Genomic DNA, 19797 nt, shown 5'->3' with positions numbered 1-19797 from the left:
GAACAAAGTTTTTCACCCAGAGGGTGGTCGGGTACTGAACAGGCTCCCCAGGGAAGTGGTCACAACTCCAATGCTGCCAGAGCTCCAGGAGCGTTTGGACAACGCTCCAGATATAGTTGGGATTGCTGGGGCTGCGCCGTGCAGGGCCGGGAGCGGGACTCCGACGCGCCCCGTGCCTCCCCTCCGTGCCCGGGCACTCCGAACCCCCAGGACGGCCGGGCACGGCCCCGTGTGACGCTGCCGGAGCGCTGGGAGCCCGCCCGGCCTTGTGGCGGAGCGGGGCGGCCCCAGGTGCGGGGCGCGGCCGGGGGCGGCCCCGGGGGCGGGCGGGGGAGTCCCCGAGACGCCCGGGCAGGGCCGCATTTAAGGAGCGGCGTCGGAGCGCGGGAGCCTCGTCACCGCGCCTGCAGCCGCCACCATGCCCGTCAAAGGAGGCACCAAGTGCATCAAGTACCTGCTCTTCGGCTTCAACTTCATCTTCTGGGTGAGGCGCCCCGGGCTGTGCCCCCCGCGCTGCCCGGGAGGGAGCCCGCGGGACGGGGATGGAGGGGAGGGGAAGCGCCGGGAGCCGCGTTTTATTCGCTTTTCTGGTGCGTGGTTTCTGCCGTTTTCCCCACTTGCTGCCGCCCGGGAGGAGAGGGGCGGGTGCCGGGTGCTCACCGCTTTATTTTTCACGTCTTTCGGGTTTTATCGTAAGGCGGGCTGAGTGTGCTGCCGGGCGGGGAGGGGATGCTGGGTTTGCGGGTAGCCCCCCCGTCCCCTCGCACTACATACGATCCTCGCCCTAAAACTCTGTGTGCAGGTCGGGCTCCCCGGGGGCTTCCCCGGTGCCGAGGCTGTGTCCGGGCTGAGCTGGTTCCTCGCAAGTTGTAGCCTGTGGTTGTCGTATATGTAAACTTCTCGTGTTGATAGGAACTGTGGCTTCGCTTCGAGTTTAATCTCTCGGAGCAGAGCAGCACCAGTTGAAATCGCGTCTCCGGCGTGGTTCCTGGCCCCACTATGCCTTGTTGGCCAGGCAGTGTGAGAAAGCATGGCTGTGCTGAGAGGCTGTGGCTGTTCTCAAGCACTTGGGACATGGGCACCTGGATTTAGCGCTAGCTCCTGCATGGAAAAGTACCACAGGAGCGCAGCACAGCTGCTTGTGTGCCTGATGGATAGGTGCGAAGTGTGTGGTTCAGAAAGTTGGGTTTTTCTGGGCTGTTGGCCACGGTGGACAAGTGCGTGTGTGGCTCTGATGTGGAGGAATGAAGTTGGAACTGCAGAAAGAAGCCGCGTCTGGAGTGGAAGTTGCAGTGTAAAAGGATAAAATGCTCGGGATGTCTCGATGTCAAAATGGCTTACAGCAGAGTTGAGGAAACAGCTGGGCTGCAGTTGAGGGAAGTTGTGCAGAATTTGACCCAGGAAAGCATATGCTGCCACCCAGGACTTGCCAGGACAGTGAGCAGGGCTGTCATATTTGGAGGGTTACAGCTCATCAGAAGGAAAAGCCGAACAAAGCACTGCCTGAAACTTCTGGTCACTGAGTTTCTAAATCTCTTGTTGAAAAAGACTGAAGTATTCGTGGTTTGCTTTGTTTTGTTTTGTTTGCTTGTTTCAAAGCTGCAGACTTTCTGCGAAGTGTTTTATAGGACGAAATTTCTTGCTGTGGCAAAGGCATTGCCTCAAAGAAGCTTTTAACCTGAGCATCACCACCTTGTTGTCTGGGGCCCAGGGCTGAGGATAGGGAGCAGGGTTTTGTTTAGCTCGGGATGTACCTGTTGCATGGGAGTGTCATGGTAATAAAGCTCTGAGACTTTACTTGTACCTTTGAGTGCTTGTGGATACAGAATTGTACTGGTGACAGCATGGAGGGAAGAAGAGTTGGTGCTGCTGCCCAGAGGAGCTGAGAGATGACAGCTTTTCAGGTGGCCTTTTTGCGGCTGGCAGTATCCAGCTAGGATGTGGGAAAGAGAAGAGAAAGAAAAAAAAATTAAAGGGAGATTAATGGATCTTGAAGATCCCAGTGTCTGGAGGCCCCAAGAGGCAGTAAAATCCAAGCAGCTTGGGTCAGCTACAGATAAGTGTGGGTTTGACCAGCTGGAGTGGTCCTTGGCTCTTGGGGATCATTACATGTCATTGTGGCCTCCTGAAAACTGGTGAAGGGGAGTTTAGAGGGTATGGTTTTAGTGAACCTCGTGTCCTGTGTGGAGAAATAAAGTAGCCGTATGTTGGGTTATTCTGCACTGAACAGTGTAAAATGAATGGTGTCCTGGGGCTGGCAGCATTAGAAGGCAAGAATCACCCTAATAAGAAAAAAGGGTTTAATGTTTCTTATGGCTTTGCAGATGTGAAATGTCTGTGAAGTAATGGAATTAAGCTGACAGAAACTGTTGTGCCTGAGTGCAATTCTGCGTCTCCTTTTTTTTTTTGAAATAAGTTGCCTCAAAAGGATAGGTGAGGAATTTAAGTGGTCTGCAGCAAACCTGCAGGTGGCTGTGGATGCCATGTTAGGTGGAATGTATTTGCTTCCATCAGAGGCTTGAACAAGGGTGAAAGGAAGCAGAAAGGCTCAAATAGCTTGGTAAAGGAAGTTACTGAACTTAAAAGGGGAACTCTCAAAGTTTAAGCTATATCCAAAGGAAGGAGATAAAGGTTCGTAAATTCTGGTGAGCTAAATAAAATATCCAATAAGGTTAGCCAAAGGAAAGCTTTAGGAGTAATCTGCAAAAGCAAATCCAACATACCCCTCTTCAGACACATGAGGAAAAGGGAGTTTCTCAGGGAATCCTTCCAGCCAGTAATAGCTCCAGGTATGAAAGTTTCAGGAACGATGTTTGGCAGGACTTTATTTTATTGGGGCAGATTTTAGCAAAGTTCTGTGCTATAACCTGTCTTTGAATCCTGCACAGGCTTGAACTGACCTCTTGATGCAGAGGAGGTGAAACAGCAGCAAATGTTTGATTAACAGTTCTCCAAGGTCACACAACACTTCAGAACTCCAAGTGAGTTTCGATTAGGTAACTCCCCCTGCTCACCATCCATCTGGGTGCTGGAGCGCTGGAATGCAGCGAATTGGAGGCTGGGTTTTCGCTTTATGGTAGTCTGGGATACAGGGAGAGTGGCACATACAGAGCATCTGGAAAAAGTGGAGAAGAGTCTTTAAAAGCAGGTGTACATGTGGAGGTAGGACACTGGCTACTGCAAGGGGAAGTCAGAGTCCATGAAGCTGCTGCCTTGGAGCCTTTAAAAAGCCTTAATGTTGGAGAGAGCAAGGGCTGGTTGGTGTTGGTTCACTTGTTCAATGTCTTCTGGAAATCTCAGGCCTCTTGTTAAAACCAGGCTGTCCTGGAATAAGATCCTGGCGAGGATGAGCTGGCTGTTGGAGTGGAGGCAGGACTGTGGTGAGGTGCAGCTCTCCCCTTGTGGAGAGAAGCAGTGGTGCTGGCACACTTGTGGTGATCAGTACAGTCTCACCTCATCTGGAGAAGCACGGGAGGTACTGCTGGGGTGCTGGCTGGCACCCAGTATCCAGAGTGATGGAGGTGATGCCTGCATGCTGACACAGCAGGGTGTGTGACACGGCACGGTGAGACTCTTGCCAAAGGCAGGCTTCAAGTAATTCCTGTGGGAGGCACCAGCAGGAGGCCGCCTGGAGTTAAGAACTAAATGATTCAGGGACAGCTGCTGCCATGGAGCAGTGAAGCCTTGGGAGAAAAGGCTCTATGGTGGCTTCACAAAAACACCAGCTGGGTGCTCAGCATCAACAGAGCAAAAACAGCTTCAGAAATGAAGGACTGAGAGAAGATGGCTCCCTAAATCCATGGCATGCTGGTGTCCTGCAGTGTTGCAGGCTGCTCTGGTCATCTGCCTGCCTTGAGAGGATCATAGTGGGGCTTGATAATGTTTGGGAAAGGAAGAGGAGGGTTTCTGCCATCAGTAACTCTAAGTTGGGATTCTTCAGCATGGAAATGTGCTAGAGATCTTCAGGATCGTGATTGTCCAGGCAGTAGGTAGGGCCTGACTATATTGAAAGAGGCAGTGAGCAAGAGCTGTGGAGTATTAGGCCAGGAAAGAGGACATTTTCAGAAGAAAAGTGTGACTGTGGGGACAGTGGTCGTGCTTTCTCCTTAGCAGGTGTTGAGGAATAGGTTGGTCAAGGGGTACCTGGCTAACATGGAGTTCAGCAGCCTTTTGTTAGTTTTTCTTCTCCCAAGGTGTTGTCTGTGTCTTTGCACAATCTTTAAGTGCTCAACATGTAGACCGGGAGGTTGGTCCTGGGAAATGCTACTGTCTGCCCTGTTATCCTAACCCTTCCTGAGGATCTTGTGCTTGATTGATCTCATGGCCCCTCTCCAGTTGGGAAGGCTGGGCACATATGTGGTGTTCTCTGAAACTTTTGGGACTTCAGAGCTTGGCTTAAAATGTACTTGTGGCCTAAATGGAAGGAAGGGGACATCTTTGGATGTTTGCTACAAGTCAGGTTAAGCATGAATCAGTAAGTTGTGGGGTTCAATACCATGTCTGAGGTGTAGGAATTAGGGATGGCTGTATTTTCTCTTTGGATGGAGGGTTGCAGCAGGCACCAGGCTCCTTGCTGCTGTTCTACTGCCCTTGCTGGGGCTGGTGTTCTCCCACCTGGGTTTGCAAACGGCTCTGCTGTCTTGGCATGGCCAGTCCTGGCCCTGGCATCTCTGATAGTCCGGTCTCTAATAACAGAAGTTTGGGGGTTGATTTGGGGTGTGGGAGGGAGGTGTCGAGCCTGATACAGAAATAAAGATTTTTTTTTTTTTTTTTTTTTTTTTTTTATTTATTTTATTTTATTTCCGCCAGGCTGGCTTGAGCTTGCCAAGAAGTTGATGGAAACAACTCATTTTGTGCCTTAAACCTGGACAGTGAAGTGGTCTTAGCAAAGTTGGCTTGGACCAGCCTTAGTGTGAACAATGCTGGATTGCCCTGACTTGTGTAATGAGTGACTGCCTTTAGCTGTGCTCCCTTAATTCCCTGGGTTTGCTCAGGCTTGTTGGTCCTGGTGATGAAGGTCTTTTCCTAGGGAAACTGTGGGCTTCTGAGCAGCCTGGATCATGCCAGGCAAGTGCCTGCGTGTTCTCCCACTGGCTTCCCACTGCTGAACAAAAACAAGGCCTTGCATCAGTAGACTTCAATGCTGGGTTTTCCCCTTGTGAATTTTGTGGGATACAAAGACTTCTGCTGCTGCTATTTATAGTTTAATGTGTTTTAGGCAAACAAGTGCTGTAGCGCAGAGGCAGAGTTCAGGTTGAAGTTTTGGGCATTCATTTTCTTGCTCCTTTGCACTATTGGGCAGCTCTCTTGTCCTGACTTGCCGCTCTCCAGAGCGCTGTGTGTTTTATGAGTAAATGCATTTGTCTGTGGTAGTGCCTGCTAAAGTAAGATGAGCAGAATTAGGCCTGGAGAGCTCTTTTCCTTCTGTAACTTGAGGATACCCAGGACTTTGTTCTGAGCCATAATCTCAGCTGCTTTTGTGCACCAAGAACAGCAATTCAGAGGGTCTTTCCTCCTCCAGTGGAGTGGAGGACTTGCAGGATGGGCAGGGAAATATGCACGTGTCTGTTTGTATGAATATATGCAGGCACATATGAAAAACCCAGAAACGAGTGGCTTTTGCTTTCTGTAATGAACTGATGCACTTGCTGGCTACAGTGTGTGACTCTAATGCTGCTTGGGCTCAGTTCAGTGTATTTTGACTCCAGTAAGTGCTGTGAAGTCAGGAGTGGAGTATGGAGTATGTTGCCTTGAGAAGCCTCATGTGAAGCTACTTAGAGTTCTAGCAGTCCTAGCTCCTATTTGCAATTCTAATTGCAAATATAGTAGACTGGCTTCTGAATAGGAACTTGTATGAAATGGGCACTAGTCTTGGCAGTGGTTCAGGAATTTTGTAATGTTGTTCCTCCTGTACTGGAGCACCGTTTTATTGCAAAAAGTGCTGTAACATTAACATAGGCTGCAACATTCTTGAAATTAGCTAAGCAGAAAGAAAATACTTCCTTTCCAATCCACTTTTTTCCAAAGGAGTTTGAAAATAGCTGCGGTTTCTCATATAACTGCAAGCCTACACAGCACAAGTGTTAGGGGAGCTTTTTCAAAGCTCTGAAAACCCGTGCTGTTGTGGATAACACTAATTCTGTAATTGAGGATTTAGAGTGAAGTTGAGCCTTACCTGTACTTACTGTTTATGGGGTTTTATTTATGGAATACCAGCAAATAACAGGACAGAAACTAGTAGTTCATTACTACTCATAATGTTCTCAGTTTCTTTGCACATGCGTTGCAACGTTATAGATCTGGTCCTGGCTTTGTTAGTTCAGTCTAACACAGTGAGAAGTAAATTGTCTTATGCAGTCAGATTTTTAGCTAGAAATTCAAGTGTTTAGGAAGTGAAGATGGCTTTTTTTATGTCTTCTTGTCGCGTCCGGGGGTAAACCTATGTATAGAACAGTAGGGTAGGGCCTGACATACCTTCTCACTTCAAGAAAAAAATGAGTAAGTGTTCTGTTAGATGCAGTGCTTAGCTGACAACACTGAAAGTAGTATTTATTTTTGACTGACTTCTGTATTTGGACATAGTGACTTACCTTCTGCTGGAAGTAATGCCATGAGCTTGGTAGAAGTTGTATGTAAGCTTGGCTTGAACGTGTCAAAATGACAGAACCCACAGTTTTCTTGTGCAAAGGCTTTTTTTACAGGCTTTGAGCCACTTATCAGGTGTTCCTGAAGTGTCTGATTTCTTCCCTATCCCTGCCTCCACCCTGTGGAAGTGGAGGAAGGGCTGATGGATGCTGGGGGAGGGTGTCCCCTTCCCAAAGCTTTCTCTGCCAGGATAGACAAAGGACTGTCCTAAGGACTTGATTAGTGCTTGGACCTTGAGAGGTGATTCTGCCTGTGGAAAGATAAGATGCTCTAAGGTGTCTGAGGCAAGTAGGGTGCTTGTCTGGGGATTGTCCCTGTCAAGGTGACAAGGTCAGAAGGGACTGAACAAAATGGTCCTTGCAAAATAGTGGTTAAATCCAAAATAAACTTTCCAGCTTTCCAAAATAGTGTCATGCATTGTGCTGCTATGGGATGTTTTAACAAAATTTGGGATATTTTTTGTTTAAAACTCAAGATTTTAACACGTGTTTATGGCATTGTTGTTAAATCCAGCGGTTTCCTGTGCAAGCCTTCTGCTGGGAGACTATATCGGTGAAACCTCAGGTGTCAGAGGGGGGCAGAAATGCGGTGGGAATTGCTTGATAGCGTTCAGTGCTGAGGCACACCCCGAGCTCAGGCTCAAGTTAGCCAGGGATGGGGAGGGGAGGGAGGCAGAGTGTTCTGTGTGGCTCCTGCCTCCAGGATAACACAGTTTTTCTCATCTCAGGTGTATCCTTGACCGGTTCAGGTCCTTTCTTAGCTACCTCTTCTCACATGGAAGGCTGGGACACACCCTTAGATGTACCCGGAGGCAAAGAGAGGGGGGCACACCAGAGCAGTGGGAAGGGGTAACTTTGGAGAAGGGGTGGGGTGGATGAGAGGAGGAAAGTCCTGCGCAGGAGGCTCACTAGGGAAGGTGCAGGGCTGTGTGAGAAAGGAAAATAGACCGAAAAAGCTGTTTTTGCTGTTGCAACAGGCAGAAAGCTGCATGCAGGAGTGAGCTTTCGGGGCAAAGGGGGTGTGTTTGGACGTGGTGCAAAAAAAAAAAAAAAACTACCCGAGAAGCCTCCACAGGGCTGGGAAAGGAGTGACCAGGTAGCTTTATCCTGTTGCAGCCATAGAACAGCCAAGTAGAGCAGGAATGAGCTGGGAGTGGAGGTTAGGGGAAACAAGGAAGCCTGGTTAGCTGGAGCAGGGAAGTCAGTAGCATGATTGTGCCAGGACATGCTGTTACTGGAAAATCACTGCCGCAAACTTTTCCAAAACAGTGAGTGAGCAGTACCCCTTTAACTTCACGTTTTGGTCAGATTGGAAAAAAAAATCCAACCCTGTATTCTGAGCTCTTTTTGCTGTACTTGTCACTATAGAAACATACTACTTACCTGTCTGTTAAGCACACAAACCCACTCTTTTCTTTGTGTGTGTGAAGCCAGACAAAATGGATTACTTTCAGAAATACAGTGTCGTTCTTTTTCTGTTAAATTTCTCTTTCATCGCACGATAGAGCTACTTAGAAACACTCAGTATTGCTCAATTCCTGTGACAAAACAAGTCTGTTAGATGGGCAGTCCCCTTGGATTTCCAAACAAAAACCCGACAATTAGGTTATCTGGGGATCTGCTTCCACACAGCCGAGGTGGGGGGGCCTTGCATCCCTTTCCCAGCAAGGAAAAACACAGCTCCCAAACCATCCCAGCACGGCTGCCCATCCTGCTGGCACAGCGTGGGTGAGCAGGGAGGTGACGCTGCCTCAGCCCCAGGTGTGCCACACTGGCCAGAGGTGCTGCCAAGTGCCCACGGGGCTGTGCTTTTCTCTTCCTCAGAGGCTGGTGTTGCTGTGTCCTCGTTTCTCCCTTGTTTTGATGGAAACTTGAAGCTTCAAGTTTCTTGCCTTCTGCTTTAAAACTGCCTTTTTTTAGTTCAGTGGTCACTGTGGGTAGGAAGAGCACAAACTGAGAACATAAGTCTGCTTTCCTTAAGAAACTGAGACAAAAAGTCTCTTATTCTTGCATGAAGGAGCTGCATTTTATTTCTAGTCCACCATGGAGAGAATTATCACTCTGTTAAATTCTGCCACTTTTTTTAGTGCTGTGCAGCAGTCTGCTGGCATGAAGTGTTATCACTGTTCTGTGGTCCTGTAAGTCTCTTGTCTTGCTGGCATCTTCTTAACCTTTCCCACAGAGTGAGTGCTTTTCCAAGGAGAAAACATGCCATGTACCTCTGGGTGGTGGTGGGGGAAGGGTTAAATTTGTGTTTTGAAAGGTGCTATATTAGGTACATCATCTCTGCCCAATGTAAACAGACCAGGTTGTTTCTAGAGGTCATTAACTGAGCCTTCTCTTTTGCTTGGAAATTTAAGATTATCTGCATGGTTACAGTATGGCTTAAGAGTTTCTTTAGTTTTGCAGGTCTTTTCTGTGCCCTGCTCCATTTGCAGAGCTCTCTACTCAAACACTGGAGCTTGACAAGCTGCAAATACGTTTGGTGGGCAAGAAGATGTGGGTGCTCAGGCTTGTGGCTTTGCAGTTTGTGAGTTCCTGGCAAAACCAGCAGAGGCTGCAGGTTTTTTGTAATGATGGTGATCTGAATCCCAATAAAAGCTGAAGACTGTTGGATGACCCAGGAAAGGGAGTCTCAAGCAGAGTGTTATTAAATACTGGGTGGCTGAACAGCAGTCTAGAAGCAGAGTTTTTTCCATCACTAAGCCCTTCTGATGTTTGAACTGAGGCACTGGGGTGAGATGAGGTGGCAAAGGCTTTTTGAAGTGATGTTGCAGCCAGGAGAGCAGGTAGAGCAGCATCCCTTCTCTCTGCCAGTCCACTTTTGCACCTCTCCCTCCCCTTGGGGTGCAGCTGTGGCACAAGAAATTGAAATAATGACACTCTTGTGACATTCTGTGTCGTACCAAGGTGCTCCAGCATAACTTAATCATCTTGTCAGGGTAGCCCTAGCAAGGCAAGCAGGAGGTGTGGGCAGGTGTGCTTGGGAGTAAGCACCAGGAACAACCAACAAAGGCCTTTTGCTTAGGTCTGGAAACCTCCAGGTGAGTTTAGCCTTGTGGGTTGTGTGTCACTTGATCTGTTTTCCCAGCTACAGCCCTGCAGCTCCTCTTGGAGGCAGGCCTGGCACTCGGGTTCCTGCCCTACAAGAAAAGCTGGTTTAGGAAAGCTAGGGCTGCCTGTGAGCAGGAACTCTTCCACAGCAGGGAGAAGGGGCTCTCAGGCTCCCGTTTCTCAGCTGGGCTTGGTGTGGAAGGGGTGTATCCTTGGGTGCTTGCCAAGGGAAGGCCATCCATATTCCCACTGAAAGTTGCCATTATTAAACACTTCCCGTTTGCTTAGAGGCGTATCAGGAATGTTGTTTCCTTCTAGAAGGACCTTATCAGAGATCAAGCTTTACTGGGCTTTTATTTTTGCTTGCTTGCATACTTTTCCTGACCCAAGCACCAGACTTTATAAACTTATTGCTCACGCTTAAGTTTAAATTTTTAATGTCTGCTGCAACATTTGGGATTTCTGTTCTCATCTCACTTTTGCAGAGCTTTTTTTAATAGTAAATGATCTTTAAAGGGAAAACTGAGAAGCACACTCCAGCTTTCTACTTTGTCCTGGTTTCTTCTTTTTTTTTCCACATGCAAGAAAACCCCATTTTTTTTCTTTTTAAGGGAAGATTCAGTCTGTTGAAAGCAAACTGTTGCTATTTGCCTTACCAGAGTGCAATTCCCTCTTTCTTGCAAGACTTCCTATGCCTTTTGCCTTATGTTTCATCCAGGGGCTAATTTATACACAAAGTGACTTGCTGCAAACACAGGCAGCAATGTTAAGAGGAACTTGGAGGCACACAGGCAGAGATGATAACGAAATAAAATTAAATACGACCTAAAATTCGATTGTACTGCTCCAGATCAGCAATGTTGTTACTTCTGCAGCTTGTATTTTCTTCTTCCTGTCAGTGTGGTCACTTAATGGGTTGGTTTTATCTTGTTTTGCAAGAAGAGCACTCTTCCTGAACTCCCTTCTATGGTACACTGAACTCTCAGGAGTCTGTTTAATACACTAAAACTTTCAGCTGGCCTCACAAGGCACTTTTCCTTGTATTACACTTGCTCTTCAGTGTGAAGCTTTAAGGTCACTCAGCCATGCAATGTCACTGCAGCCACCCAGAATAAAACAATGTGTGGAAGGATTAGTAGAAATACTGACACTTGGCAAAACCTTGGATATTTTCAGGAAGGAACAAGAATGGCATTGTTCTCCTGTGGCATGGAGTTTATATTATGTAAATGCCTCTGTGAACAAGGTGCCTCATGTGTGGAACTTTGTTCGTGTGTTGGTATCCCCATCCTTTTATGCTGGTCCTTTGTCACCACCTCTTTAAATAAGAGCTGTATTCTGTGTTTGCTTCTGATTTTGTTACTAATGCAAGGGTGGGTGGAGTAATTGGTATCATTTAACAAGCCTTCCTTGTTCTTACAGCTTGCAGGGACAGCAGTTCTTGCAATTGGACTATGGCTTCACTTTGATTCACAGACCAAAAGCGTCTTTGAACTGGAATCTGACACAAAGTTTTACACAGGTGAGCTGAAGGATCACTCAGGGAATATGTCACACTTTTGCACCCTGGTTTCCAGGCTGCTGAGAAACCTTGGCTTTCCTTAAAGGGTAGAAAGGCAAAGCAGCCCTAAACAGCCCGAGAGCAGCTTCCCCTGTGCAGTGCTGTTGTGTGAGTGGTTTCTTGGCTCTTCATCCTTTTTCTCACAGCAGTTCCTCTTTGTTACTGTCAGTAAACATTTTGTAATCCCAAGGGCTCCTGGTAGACTCAGAGGATGTTTCTTCTGATGCTCATCACAATATGCGTCAGCAAAGTTTCACGCTAAACTAAATGAGTAATTAATATTTTTTCTCCAGAGTGACCAACCTAAACGACCCAAAACACAACTCTGTTGCCTCTTCTCTCAGAAGGAGCATGTGCACTGTTGGCTAACTCTTAAAAGCCCCACATCTCCTAATTCATACTGAACTGAATGGGAAGAATGCACAAATATCTTGGTCCATATGAGAATTTCTCCAGCCCACATGGATCAACGTAGCTTTAGCTCGACCATGTGGAAGGTGTTTGTAAGAAGATTAATTAGGGGACACACATATTTTCAGTTTATGTTAATGTCATAGGAATTCCTGAGTGAACTGGATTTTATCTGAACTTTGATTTTGATCTCTACAGTTGCTTCTAGGCTTGGGCAGGGCAACACACATAATTTGGTGGTTGTCACCTGTAGGTGCTCAAACCCTTGGAGCAGCTCTGCTGTGAGGAAAGGCTGAGGGAACTGGGATTGTTCATCCTGGAAAAGAGAAGGCTTTGGGGTGACCTCAGTGTGGCCTTGCAGTGCCTGAAGGGAGCCCACAGGAAAGATGGAGAGAGACTCTTGACAAGGGCCTGGAGTGACAGGGCAAGGGGCAATGGCTTCACACTGACACAGAGCAGGTTTAGATGGGATATTACAAAAAAATTGTTTCCTGTGAGGGTGCTGAGGCCCTGGCACAGGTTGCCCAGAGCAGCCAGTGGCTGTCCCATCCCTGGAAGTGTCCTAGGCCAGGTTGGATGGGGCTCTGAGCAAGCTGGGATAGTGGAAGGTGTCCCTGTTCATGGCAGGGGATTGGAATTAGGTGATCATTAAAGGATAGCTTCATCTTTCTCTTGCCAAAAACTGGCTCCTGTTGTGGGCTGCCCAACCTGTGACAACTCCCAGACTGGGGTCTGAAGGGTCACTTGCAAGGAGGTGCAACCTGTGTTGCAGCCTCATGGTATCTGGTAGCCTGTGCCTACAGGGAATACTGTTAGGAATGATGTAGAGGCCACAGTTGGGATTATTGAGATGCTCATGGGGCTTCATGAAGAAGCTGCAGGCATGCAAACATCTTATCTGTGAGAAAATTTGTATTTTGCCCTTGATATGATGGCATCCTAGCAAACTGTGTAGTTCATGGAGCTGCCAGGAAGATTCCCAGATGCTTATAAGTGGACCTCAGAAAAGGAACAGAAACCTAAACTTGGCCATTGAGGTGAATATTTAGCAAGTCTTATTTTAGGTAGTCTAAAACAACCCTTTCACCTCCTAAAACATAAAATTTTTATGGTGTGATGCTTAAGCTACTGGCTGGATGCAGCCAATGAAACCTGATTGAAATCTCTGTAGGTTAAACCGAGTTTTAAAAGGAAGCTTAATAGGAATTTCTGCTTTAACATAATTTTCTGGGAGTAGTTACTGACTGCAGTAAGTTACAAAGCAAGTTACCTCAAAGGCTTTCTGTACAGCTCAAAATAAACTGGAATAAGAGGTACTGATGGACTATTTTTATTCTAATTTTTCAAAATGGAAAAAAGTTTAAGATAAGGTTAAAAAGTCCATGTTGGAATTTCCTCCTGATAAGGAATGTCAGGCTTAATCCTTACAAATGCTTCATCAAGTAGATGCTTATTTTGGCAGCTAATCCTATTGGTTTGCATCTAGAATATATCATTTGCAAATGCTTACATCTGGCTTCCTTTAATTAGTATTGATTGGGTCTCTGAACTGTATTTTTGTCCCCATTGATCTTTGTGCTGATTCTTTGATATTTCACCACCCCTGTAATACTTCCTTGTCATCCTTTGGGACTTCTCTTGCTTTTTCCAGCTCACAGCTATGATGCTTAGGCTGGTTATTCCCAAGTCTAGGAGCCAGAGGATTGGGCATGAATGGAGCCTTTTAGCCCAGAAATGTTTGCTCTTTCTGTTTCAATATATTTTTACTGCCTCAATTCTGGGCAGAATAGTTTACAAGCTCTGACACTTTTTATAGTTTGAAGAAGAATCTGCTTCAAGACTTCTCAGTTGTTGATAAACCACTGTTCAGCTGTCTCTAAATCCAGTTGTCTCTATCTTCACCTAAGGAGAAGTGGTTAACTCTGCCTCTGAGCCAGTTTTAAAAAGTGTCTTCCAGCTTATCTTAGATGGCTTTATCTTGCCCATTTTCTAAAACTTGTGAAACTGCACTAGGGATACACATTAATTGTGACAAGTTGAAGGTTTTATTTATCAATTTTTCAGATGTGCTTGCTTTGAAAATGACACACAACTGTCCCCCCCCCCCTTTCTTTTTTTTTTTTTTTCTTTTTTTTTTTTTTTTTTTACGTGAAACATCTCGGTAAAGAAACCTTGGCAAAAGCTACAAGTGCTATTTGTGGAGCAGTTAATTTCATACTTTGCTGCTGAGGTCTCAGTGACCTGCACACATTTGTTTTCTTCTTCCCTAGGTGTTTACATCCTTATTGGAGCTGGTGCACTTATGATGCTGGTTGGTTTCTTGGGATGTTGTGGTGCATCACAGGAATCTCAGTGTATGCTTGGCCTGGTAAGTGCTCAGGGTTAATGCTTAAAGTTTGAGCAGCATGATGAGAAAGGAAGGAAAATACTACTGTGTAATTCAAGGGCAACAGATTGTGGACCCAGAACAATCACAGTGTTGAAACTCATGGTCACCTACATAATGCTAAAATGTTAAATATAGATTTCATTTCTGGCTTGAAATCCAAATGTTCATGCTGTATTTGAACACAGGATGATATCAAGAGGCTGGGTATGTCTGACATACCCTGAAGTGTCAAGACTGGGAGTATTGTGAACACAGAACTAAAATATTGATAAGAGCAATGCTATCATTGCTAGACAGTTTATCCTGAACTCTGAAGGTTGTGCAGTCTTTAATCTCTGAGACCAGAACTGTGGTATTTGATGCTTGAAACAAGGCTCTACTGTTCATAATCACAGGATGAGCTCTTCTAGTTGACAACTGCTCTGCAAGCCAATTACTGGAGAGCAACCTCATTGTTTTCAGACTGGAGGGGCCAGTAGAGCTTACTGGGTTCGTGCACATCTGTACACTTGCAGAACTACTCATCCAAATAACCAGAAGACTTAGTTAATAAAAAACAACTACTATGGCCACTGAAAGAACAATTCCCCTTCTGTGTCACAGAAGAACCTAAATTCAAGTATTACTTGCAAAATCATGCCTCTAAGCCCTTTGTAATTCTGAGTATCTCTTTAAAGTGCTTCTAAATGATAGTGGTGTTTTGGATCTGGTAGTCAGTGAGAGACAGAACACTTTTATTTGTGTATTATGGGACACACAACAAAGTGACCATTAACTCTCTGGGAGCTGGTGGCAAGCTAGGAATTAAGTAATGACCCCTAAAGCAACAGGAGTGACAAACCAGAGTAAAGAATTGGTGTCAGCTGTTTTGATGTGTCTGAATGACTTGGACAACTTCAAAGTTGGAGTTAACAGATGATTGACTTTAATTAACACTGATCAAAAAGCAGAACTGTTGCTTGGAGAGCACTGCCAGACTTACCGACGCTCCCGGGAAGAAGTGCTGACCCAGTGTCCTTTTTCCTGGTGTTACCAATGTCTCAGGCCTCTAACTGCAACCTGGTTGAGTGACAGCTCCCACAAGACTGGACAAACTTGCAGTGTATGTGTGTGATGCTGCTTTGTGGTGCTGTGGCCTTCATGAATAACGTGGTCTTTCTTTTCTAGTTCTTCTTCTTCCTTTTTGTGATTTTTGCCCTTGAAATTGCTGCTGGGATCTGGGGATTCTCAAATAAAGAGAAGGTAGGTTGCTCTTAAAAGTTGGGAGTGGTGGGATGCTGGCACAGGTTTCCCAGAGAAGCTGTGGCTGCCCCATCCCTGGAAGTGTTGCAGGCCAGGTTGGATGGGGCTCTGTGCAATCTGGGATAGTGGAAGGTGTCCTTGCCCATGGCAGGGGGCGGGACTTAGGTGATGTGAAAGTGCCTTTCTGACCCCAAACATTCTATGAATGTGCCCACAGTCAGCAGTCTGCTGTCATCTCTACTGGTGCCAGTCAAATCCTTATTACCCTGGAAATTTGGGGGAGAGGAAGAAGGCTGATGCAAGCAAATCAACACAAGAAATCTAACTCTAATATTTAAAAATTAGACTCTAGCAGGGAAGCCAGAATCCAAGAAGCTGTTGTGTGCTAGAGGTGCCCTCCAGACAGTACCTGGCTGAGCTGTGAGCTGAAGCAGGCTGGCTGGGAAGCTTTACCACTTCCAGAGAGGAGCTGGGTCAGTTGAGGGCTGGGTGTTTCTGTACCTGAAGCATGACTGACATGGCCTGTCCCACCCAAGCAGTCAAGATTCTGTCTTCCTTTAAAATCAGATGCTTGGTGACCAGAGTTGCTTTTCTGCTCACGTTGTATTATACAGTGGGGAAGTACAGAAACTTCTGGGGTACAGTAGAGTAGGGAATATTTTTGGGCAGTCAGTGGGCAGAGATTTGGTTCTCTCACTCCTCTTAGAAGCTCAGATTTGGAAGGGGAAACAGTCTTACTTGTTTAGGTGTGGCTGTTAAAGCGAGTGTACAGTTACTTCTTGTCTGAAACAGGTGAGCCTTCTGTCCACCTTCTATTTGTACATGGCAGAAGAATGGGTGGATTTTTGATGACTGACTTGCTGAAAGCAAGTTTTTCATAATTAATATAAGGTATGATACTAATAGACAACTCCTTGCTTTTCCTTAGATTATTGATGAGTTAAAGGAGTTCTACATGGACACCTATAGAAAGAGAACTCAATCAAGTGCCAGAGACACCCTGAAGGCATTTCAGTTTGCTGTAAGTATATGGTTCTGCTTAACCTGGAGAGTAACACAGCTGCTCCTTACACTGTTCTCCATGCCACCCAGTCCCCTGTCCAAGTCTAGTCTCTTATTAGTTAGAAAAAACCAAAGATTTCAGAGATGTTTTTGTGTAGTATTAGTGAATTCAGGATGCCTTTATTGTCCTTCTGAAGTGCCTAGAACTAGTTCTTGTTTTTCTAAAGCTCAGCAGCAGGCTGGGAAACCCTGGATCTTTGCTACTGAGCTAGTGGCACCCTGGTATGCACACCTGCATGTCTGTGAGGGGTTCAGCTTTGTGTCTGTAAGGAGCACAAGCTGTCACCAAAATGATTTTGTGTGTACTTAATGAGATCTAGCTCTTCCTTTCAGAACCTTGTCCTTTAATTTAATGAAGGCTTGTTAAAATTAGGTGTATAGCAGTCATGTTGACAGGACTTGGTCTGTAAAAAAAACTAATGTAAATTTTCTTTTTTTTTTTTTTTACCAGATTACTGAGCAAAAATAAGGATTATTTAACCTGGGTCTCTTTTTGTGTTTTCTCTTGAAGCTAAACTGCTGTGGCACTACTGGAGCTTTGGAGCAGCAGTTCATGGACACCTGTCCAGCAAAGACGCTGTCTGAGTCGTTCTCTGTCAAGGTACAGCTTGGCTTAATTCACCATCAGCTCTGCCCAGTGGGTAGAATGAGAAACACAGTTTAGGAAACCCTCCCAGTCCATGGGAAATCCCCATGTCACACTGGTGTGGCAGTCTGTGTCTGTAATCAGGCTGGTTGTGGAAAACAAACCCACTGTTACCGTGGAAAGAATAAGCAGGAAATCTGACCTTGCTCAGGAAATGTGCAGTCTGTGTGTCACAGACTCCCTGGTGGGGTGGGCAGTGGAAGATCAAAACTTTGCCTAAAAAAAGCCACCCTCTCACAGTGCTTGAGAGCTCTGTTCTCCTCACTGCTGTCACCTCCCTCCTGGCTGGGGAGAAGTAGAGCTTGGGGTGGGAGCAAGTCTGAAGCTTCAGCAAGGACAGGGAGAGCAGGGCAAGGCATTGGTAGCCTGTTCAGGTGAGTTTGTCATTGTGAAGGCAATTCTCTGACTCAGTTTCCCTCGTGGAATATTGCTGCAGAGGTGCTTGTATGCCACAAATAACAGGAGAAAACAGCTTGTGTAGATTTTAACCACCCCTCTTCCTCTTTTCCTTACAACCATCTGGTGCTCTTGCTTTATGCTCCAGGACAGTTTGTGTGAGTCCTCCTATGGTTCTTACCATGCAGGATTTAAATTAATGACTTGGGGTTTTTTCGCTTTAATTGACAACTTCAAGTATCTGCCCACATGAGACCCTTCAGTCTGTATCTTTAGTCCTGTCTGTGCAGTCTGAGTTGGAGTGCGTGGGAGTAGCTGAGACTGCATGCAGGTTTTATTGTTTGCTTTTATTCTGCTGTGTGTTTTAGCTTCATCTGTTGACTTCGTCTTGTGATGCCTATTCCCAGTTGTAAAAAAACAGTGGATAGACTGCAAGATCAAAGGGATGTAATGGAGTGTGCCTCTAAGGAGCAGTGCTGTGTTGGTATTCTGATTGAACTGACTCATTCTTGCCAGTATATCCCTTTAATCCCAGATTCAGTCTTTCTTTCTAGAATGGATAAGGAGCAACAACAGAGAAAGGTAGCTTTCAGCAGCTCACTGATGTTTGCTGCTGAGCAAGCAGGACAGAAGCTGGGATGAGACTTTGACCAGCTACCAGGCTCTTAAAGATTTATACCTCTGTAAAAGTGCCTTGTTTGGCCACCATGTGTCTGTTCTGGGGAAAGGACTATACATAGATATATATTTTTTTTTTTTTTTTTTTTTTTTAGTTGCAAGGGTAATTCATTGTCCTGGGAACATTAAACTGACTCCTCTGTGAATTTGCCCCTAGCATGGATCCTAGTCCAGCACATCCTGCCATTCCCATGCACTGTTGGTTCATGAGGTGTCTGCAAAATTACAGTAGCAATTTTCAATATTGAGTGGCTTTAAATCCCTTTTGATAAGGGATGAAGCAATGCATCATCTGAAGTGCTGACAGCCATTAGTAACAGGCCAAGCCTGATAAAACTGAGTGTTCAGATTGAGAGGGGAAGCCTGCTGTAGTTAAGGTGCTGTTAACAGGTTTGAGATACTTGAAGAGTTTAAACTTCTCCACCAACCCTTGTGTGAACCATCCCTGGCTCTCTTTAAGGATGTGGCAGTAAAGGCCAGATCAAAGCAGCTTTCAAAAGATGAGTTCTAATGAGCCTTGTGTGTGTAAAACACTAATGAACAGTCTGTCCCATTTCAGTCCTGCCCTGCTGCCATTGATGAAGTCTTCAAATCCAAATTCAACGTGATTGGAGCAGTTGGCCTTGGCATTGCTGTAATGATGGTGAGTTTCCAGATTATTCAGAGGGTATCTGGGTGCCCAGAGGATACTCAGAGCAGAAGTCTTGTAGAACAGTGCCTGGCCCAGCAGCCCACACGGCCATTCCATGGAGGACAAGTCCCAGCAGGTTCAGGGTGTGTGCTGCAGGGCCCTGAGGTAGTGCAGAGGCTGGGATGTCTCAGGCCTCCCTGCTTCTGCTTTGGATTAGGATCTGCCTCCTTGCACTTTCAGCAGTGGTGAAATCTTATCAGTGGTGTGTGTATATATGGCGTGAAGATGTATTGGTGCTGTTGCTGGCCCACATCTTAATCCTAAGATCTCTTGGGGATTCTTTTCTTTATAACAATTACAGGCTCTGCTAGAGGGCTGAAATAACAGGGCTGCTGACACTTTGTGTTTGACTTCTCTGGAGAAAAGCACATGCTGGGATGTTCAAAGGTTTCTTAGGAGATCTGGCAGTGGTTTATAGCTGATGATGCTGTGCAGGGCCAGGAGTTGGATTGAAGATCCTTGTGGGTCCCTTCCAACTTGACATACTCAAGTATTGAGGTAAATGGGATTGATGGGAATGAACTGAACTTTGGGGATGGTGGGGCAGGGATCCCAGAGTAAAGTGTAAAAACAGAATAAATGTGGCCTCTGGTGCTTGTCCTCGTGCTGATAAAAGCATGTGCTTTACTTTCCTGATCTCTAACCTGTCTGCTTCCTTTCCAGATTGTTGGCATGATATTCAGTATGATTCTGTGCTGTGCCATCCGCAGGGAAAGAGAGATGGTCTAAGAGCTGCAAACCCAAGATTCCTGCACTATAAAAATCCCCATCATTAACTTTAGAGTTCTGAGAGCATTTCTAAAATGTTATATATTTGTTACCTTTTTAATGCTTTATTTGGTACTGATGTAGGTTTGCTTTTTATGTTACAGGTTAAAATGATAAAGGTTTATCTGACTCAAGACAAACATTGTACATAAAATATCTGACTTTCTTGAAACTTACATAATCTGGATGTAATTTATGTTGGACACAATTTGATACTTAATAAAGAGTAAGATGTATTGTTTGTGGGAGAGAGGA

General features: G+C 45.8%; 1 protein-coding gene and 1 long non-coding RNA gene across 2 annotated transcripts; both read left to right on the top strand.

Annotated features, from left to right (window-relative positions):
* The first annotated feature begins 307 nt into the window (after positions 1-307).
* On the top strand, positions 308-19797 carry CD9 (CD9 molecule). Its single transcript, XM_032106748.1, has 8 exons — positions 308-484; positions 11121-11220; positions 13941-14038; positions 15227-15301; positions 16230-16322; positions 16875-16964; positions 18643-18726; positions 19438-19797. Exons 1-8 carry the CDS (start codon positions 419-421, stop codon positions 19501-19503), a joined length of 672 nt encoding a protein of 223 aa, XP_031962639.1. The 5' UTR covers positions 308-418; the 3' UTR covers positions 19504-19797.
* LOC116442996 lies at positions 1285-7698 on the top strand. The gene is made up of 2 exons (XR_004239717.1): positions 1285-2981; positions 4810-7698. It is a non-coding gene; the product is annotated as an uncharacterized LOC116442996 (long non-coding RNA).

The sequence above is a fragment of the Corvus moneduloides genome, chromosome 4 (genome assembly GCF_009650955.1).
Source record: "Corvus moneduloides isolate bCorMon1 chromosome 4, bCorMon1.pri, whole genome shotgun sequence".
NCBI lineage: Eukaryota > Metazoa > Chordata > Aves > Passeriformes > Corvidae > Corvus > Corvus moneduloides.
This window is presented reverse-complemented; position numbering and strand designations above follow the sequence as displayed.

Coding starts and splice junctions, on each gene's coding strand:
- CD9 (XM_032106748.1), top strand. CDS start 419: ATGCCCGTCAAAGGAGGCACCAAGTGCATCAAGTACCTGCTCTTCGGC. Junction 16,323..16,874: donor TGAAGGCATTTCAGTTTGCT/GTAAGTATATGG, acceptor TTTCTCTTGAAG/CTAAACTGCTGTGGCACTAC. Junction 16,965..18,642: donor CTGAGTCGTTCTCTGTCAAG/GTACAGCTTGGC, acceptor GTCCCATTTCAG/TCCTGCCCTGCTGCCATTGA.